The following is a 6236-nucleotide window of genomic DNA, read 5'->3' on the forward strand; positions in this document are numbered from 1 at the left end:
TCCACATCCAAAGAAAGAACTGTGGTGTTTGAATGCAGATCAAAGCATACTATTTGCTATTTTTTTTTATTCTGTTGTGTTTTGTTTCCTCTTTCTGGTGATTCCTCCAATTGGTCCTAATTCTTACCTGCAACATCACTAATGTGAAAATCTGTTTAATAGCAATGTATATGTATAGCCTATAGCAGATTGTGTACTGTCGTGGGGATGGAGGTACAGAGGGAGGGGGAGAAAAACTTAAAACTCAAAAGTTTATGGAAGTGATTGTTGATAAATCAAAATAAATTAACTTTACAAAAGTCATTTCCCTGTCTTGCAGGTACCAGTATATGACTGGAACCCAGAAATCCAGGGTCTCCTCCTCGGTTCTATGCTCTATGGCTCATGTATCACAATAATCCCAGGTGGATATTTCTCTGGAGTTCTTGGAGGAAAGAAAATAGCTGGATTATCATTGCTTGTCATCTCAGTTCTCAGCCTCTTGATACCATTAGCAGCAGACTACGGACTGCCTTACTTGTTTCTCATAAGAATAGTGCAAGGCCTGGCTCAGGTACCAGCTTGCCTTCAAAGTAGATGAATAAGACACATCATGCCTCAATTTCACTCACAGTTCAAAATGTCTTATCATCTTGATTTCAGGGGATGAACTATAGTGCTCTAACTGCATTTTGGCCAAAGTGGGCTCCACCACTGGAACGTTCGCAACTAAGTACCATTGGTTTATCTGGTAAAGACTCAATTATAGCAGCTGTATTACATTTCTATCCCTCTTTATCTTTCCCACTTCCTTGTTGGTGTAATCAGAAAAAGAATTCTTTAAGGTAGGAACGTAAAGAAAATGGAATCACAGAAATTAAGAGCTAGAGAGCACATCCATGGTCATCTGGTCCAATTCATGCACAAAATTAGAGTGCTAGAGACACAGTACTTTGGGTCCCCCTTTCTTATTTAATCTTAAATTTTGTGCAGATTGAAAATGTGAGTTATTCTCACTCTCCATAACTCTAATAGTCTAAAGAAAGCCCCAGAAAATTTAACTTCTAATGCTCTGATCCTGAACTTACTCTGTATCTTCAACTCAGGTACAACAATGGGAAATTTCATCGTGGTCATTGTGGGTGGTTTCCTCTGTGAGTCCCCAGGTTGGCCAAGTATCTTCTACATATTTGGTAAGTGACTTCATCTCAAATCCAACTGTTTCCATTTTTCCGGATTTTACTCCTGGAAATCTGTATCCCTTATGATATCCATGTAGATCTCACATTAAAAGTTCATAAGTAATTAAGTTTAGAAGGGACAAGAAGGAATTTTACTCAAAAGTCTAATCCAATGAGGAAAATTAGAGAAAGTTGAAATAATGTTTTCAAGGTCACATAGTAAGTTAGCGGGTGAATCGATATAACTAGGATCCCTTCATTCTTTGTCCAGCGCTCTGGCTACTAGAGCCCAGCTGGTTCTAAAAACAATATTAAAAAAAAGTTAAAAACATTCCTGACTTGCCTATTTTGCAAACATGCATTCAGTCAATCAAGCAACTAATATTTATTAAGCACCCACTATATGCCAGGCTCTGTGCTAAATGCTTGGAATATAAAGAAAGGTAAAAAATAATCCTTGCTGTCAAAGCACTCACAGTCTAATGAGGAGACATAAACAACTATGTAAAAGCAAACTATTGATAGGATAAATTAGAAATAATCTCGGGGGAAAGCACTTGAATTAAGAGGGATTTAAAACCTTTCTTGTAGAAGGTGGAATTTTTGCTAGTGCTACAAGGCTGAAGCAACTATATGGTACAGCTGCTAGACTGCTAGGCCTGAAGTCAGGAAGATTCATCTTCCTGAGTTCACATCTGGCCTCAGGCAGTTACTAGCTGTGTGACCCTGGGCAACTCACTTCACCCTATGTGCCTCAGTTTCCTCATCTGTAAAATGAGCTGGAGAAGGAAATACCAAACTGCTTCAGCATCTTTGCCAAGAAAACCCAAAATGGAGTCACAAACAGTTGGACACAACTGAAAAATGACTGAACAACCACAAAAAGAAGAGACAGAGGGAAAGTATTCAAAGCATGTGGGACAACCAATGCAAATGCCCAGGGTAGGAAGATGGAGTGTTTTGTGTGAGGAATAGCAAAGGAGCCAGTACCTTCAGATCACAGAGGATGTGGGGTGGGGTGGGCACAGGGAAGGGATGAGGTGATACAAGATGAAAAAAGACTAGAAAAGCAGGGGAGGACCAGGATATGAAGGACATTAAAAACCATACAGAAGATTTTATATTTGAACATGGAAATGTGGAACTACTCGAGTTCATTGAGAAGGGGAATGGTATAGTCAGACTTCATTTTAGGAAGATCAATTTGACAGCTGAGTGGTAGCTGGGCTGGAGTAGGAAAAGACTTATGAGGAGATGAGCAACCAGGAGGCCATTGGAAATCTAGGTGTGAGAGGATAACGGCTTACATCAGACTGGTGGCTGTGTTTGAAGAGAAGGGGGTGTAGGGAACTATTTATTATGTTGTTCAGAAAACATTAATTATTATATTGTTTGGACCTAACTTTAGGGGGCTAGAAATTGTCTAGCCCAAAAGTTACCCTACAGGTCAGAGTGAACTCAGAGACACTCCAGGAAAGCTGGATGGCTTCAGGAAATGCTTAGCTACCACCCAGATCTTATTTGGGGTCAACCCAATTCTTGCCTTTTCGGTTCCCCAAATTTAGATGTTTATATTTATTGATATACATCTCAATGGAGTTTGCTTGGGAACTGTCCTCCCTGCAAAATTGCATAGCTGAATATTAGCGGTTCCTATGCTGATACTTTTGTCTGAACCCTATAAAACATAAACCTTATAGAGACTCATAAAGGATCCACACCTTCTTCTAGCTCTCTGCTTTGCCAAACAACCTATTAAAATTCTCTCTAAAACAATTTCAGGCTTGGGGGTTCATTCTCATGAAAAACAGGAGCATCAGGAGAGATGTAATAAAGGTAAAATTGACAGGATGTGGTAACAAATTGGATGTAGAAGGTAAGACAGAGTGAAGAGTCAAGGATGACACTAGGTCTTGAGGCTGGGGGACTGGAAAAATGGTGGGACTCTCCCCAGTGATAGAGAAGTTAGGAAGAAAGGAAGGTTTGGGGAAAAATATGATGAGCTCCATTTTGGATATGTTAAATTTAAAATGTCTGGAGGACACCCAGTTCAAAATGTCCAATAGGCAGTTACCAATGCAAGAGTGAAAGAGAGCAGAGAGGTCAAGACTAGATCAGTAGATTTCAGAGTCATTAGCCTAGAGATGATAATTGCATCCATGGAAGCTAATGAGACCACCAAGTGAAATAGTATAAAGGGAGAAAAGAATAGGGGCCAGTGATAAAAGGGGTGACCTGGATGAAGATCTAGCAATGGAGACTGAAAAGGAGTGTTCAGATAGGTCAGAGGAGAAACAGAAGAAAGCAGTGTCACCAAAAGCTGTGAAGAAAATAAAATCAAAGAAAAGAGGGTGATCACCATTGTCAAGGTCAAAGGTCACGAAGGATGAATATTGTAAGAAGGTCATTTCAGTCATGTCTGACTCTTTGTGACCCCATTTTGGGATTTTCTCAGTAAAGATACTGGAGTGGTTTGCCATTTCCTTCTTCAGCTCATTTTATAGATGAAGAACTGAGTTAAACAGGGTTAAGTGACTTGCCCAGGATCACATAGCTAGTAAGTTTCTGAGGCTGGATTGGAATTCACAAAGATGAGTTTTTCTAATTCCGAGCCCAGTGCATTATCCACTGTACTATGTACTTGCTCAAAAGGTCATTCGACTTGTCCATTAAGAAATTATTAGGGCGGCTAGGTGAAACAATGGATAGAGCTCCGGCCTTGGACTCTGGAGGACCTGAGGTCAACCCAGCCTCACATACTTGACACTAGCTGTGTGACCCTGGGCAAGTCACTTAACCCCAATTGCCTCAGCAATGAAAAGCAAAAAAAAAAAGAGATTATTAGTAACTTTAGAGAGAGCAGTTGCAGTTGAATGATGAATTCAGAAGCCAGATTGTAGAGAATTAAGAAGAGAGTGACAGGAAAAGCAGCTGATGCATCTAATGTAGACAGTCTTCTTGAGTGTGGATGGAGAGACATGGACATGTTTGTGGATAGTAAGGAAGCAGACAGTAGACAGGGAGAGATTTAAGATAAATGAGAGAGTAGTCATGATAGGGAGACAGTATGCTAGAGAGGACAGGATGGAATGGGATCATAATGCATGTAGAATGGTTTGCCTTGGCAAAGAGAACAGCTACTCGTGTGAAACAGGGATAAAGAAGGAGATAGTGGCAGAAGGCATCTGGGTTATATGAGATGAAGTGGAGAGAAGAGAGAGCTCTCAGTGAATGGCCTCAATTTTTAAGTAAAATATCAGGCAAGGTTCTCAGATGAGAAGATGGGAAGTCAGAGAGTCATGGGTTTGAGGAGGGATGAAAGAGTTACTGTGGTAAGTAGGATAGTGAATTGAATAGAGGAAAGTAAAAGAATTGAATTGTCATAAGGAAGTCCCAGCTGAGGTCATATAACATAAATTTATTGATGCTATGAAATATATACATTTGTAGTGCAACCCATCAGCATAGTTCCTTGATTTTTTTACCCCCATCTTCAGTCATTGGTACGTATAAGAGTATAAGCAGAATATGGTTGAAGTGACCAAAGACTAAGGCTTTGTAGGGCAAGGTCAGCAATATGATAAGGGAGCAAGGGACTCAAGAGAAGTATGTCATTGAAGTGGTTCACAATCATTTCAAGATGGGCAAGGGAGGAGAGTGTAGTGTAAGGGTGATGGGCTGGGAAAGAGCTGGTGAGCCAAGGAGGGTCAGGGCATAGATGAAGAACAAGGTTTGGAATTGCAAGGCAGAGAGAGAGGTAGAATCCCAATAGATGGCAGTCAGATAAGGCAATGTTAGATTTCATCAACATGGAAATGATGCTGATAGCCTTTGAACCAGGTCTAGTTTATCCAACTGTAAAGAAATTCTCTCATGGAGAGATCACTGGTGCTCCATGTTGCTTCAACTAAATAGATCTTCTTAACACAGCCTGTTTAAAAAAGTGTCACTAGTGAAGGGAATTCTAAGCAATAGTCAAGAATCTTGTAAGGTGATCAATGGAAATGCCAACATCTGTATCAGTGGCTTCTGCTCCATGCAAATCACTCCAAGATTATCCTGAGAACACTCAGGGGATGAGCTGCCTTCAACAAACCTCTGTTTGAGATTCTAAAGAAGGGACCACGGATCTTCTGGTTAAGGTTCAAGTCCACAGATTTAACAACAGACATGTTTTGAATTTGTTTGCCTTGTAAATTTAGCAATCATCAAGAAACACACATTTCAAAGTAGAAAGAATAAACTGTGACATCTTTTTGTTCTCACGTAAAAAGATAACTTATGGACCGCTCTGAAGCCAGTACCCCAGAGTGATCTGTGCTTTTTCTGAGCAAATATGGTTGTTATAAAGAGTAAAAATAACAAGTCACTATTTTCTTACTGCCTCTTAGCTTTACCAAGCATTACAAGCTGAGGCTACACCAGGGGCTCAACATTTGGGTGAAAATAAACCTCACTTCCTTAAGTCTAAAAGCCCAAGATCTACCACATGCAATAAATTCCAATAAAAAAGTGTGACTCTAAGCAATTAAAAAGACTTAGACTGATATTTCCTACAGGTCATTTCTTAAATGTTTCTAAACCTGGCAACAGTCCTCAGAACTACCTATGCTGAGCTTCCCAGGTCCATGTGAAGAATACACATAGTAAAGAAGACATTACTCTAATTTCTGTTGCCACCTGTGATACTTAACAAGTTGTTTGATAATAAAAATCTGCCAATTTGGAGGTGCTCCTAGACACAAACTTAGAGAATTAGATAAGTGGAGAATAATGATGTGAGTTGGAAAGCTGAGTGAGTTGGGGTAAAATGAAAAAATTAAAGGGCAATATTGGCTCATTAAGAAATGGATAGAGTTCTGTGCTTGGTGGCTTTTACAAGAGGGGGTGGGACCATGTCAACTTGGGGCAGAGTCATATCAAATAAGACACAAATCTGAAAGCATTAACTTGGTCCTCTTTTCCCTAGGAGGCATTGGCTGCATCTACTCTATTTTCTGGTTTTCTCTGGTTTACGATGAGCCCATGAAACACCCATTTATAAGTGACAGTGAAAGAGAATACATTATTTCTTCA

General features: G+C 39.9%; 1 protein-coding gene across 1 annotated transcript; it reads left to right on the top strand.

The window, feature by feature from the left end:
- Window positions 1-207: 207 nt before the first annotated feature.
- Window positions 208-6230, top strand: LOC114024077 (probable small intestine urate exporter; the record flags this gene model as incomplete). The annotated part of the gene is made up of 5 exons (XM_027836920.1): window positions 208-213; window positions 320-553; window positions 643-730; window positions 1086-1172; window positions 6130-6230. Coding segments are annotated over exons 1-5 (516 nt in total), but the record flags the coding sequence as incomplete, so codon positions are not given.
- Between the last annotated feature and the right edge of the window lie 6 nt (window positions 6231-6236).

Source organism: Vombatus ursinus, unplaced genomic scaffold, assembly GCF_900497805.2.
Source record: "Vombatus ursinus unplaced genomic scaffold, bare-nosed wombat genome assembly UNPS02004498.1, whole genome shotgun sequence".
Classification (NCBI taxonomy): Eukaryota; Metazoa; Chordata; class Mammalia; order Diprotodontia; family Vombatidae; genus Vombatus; species Vombatus ursinus.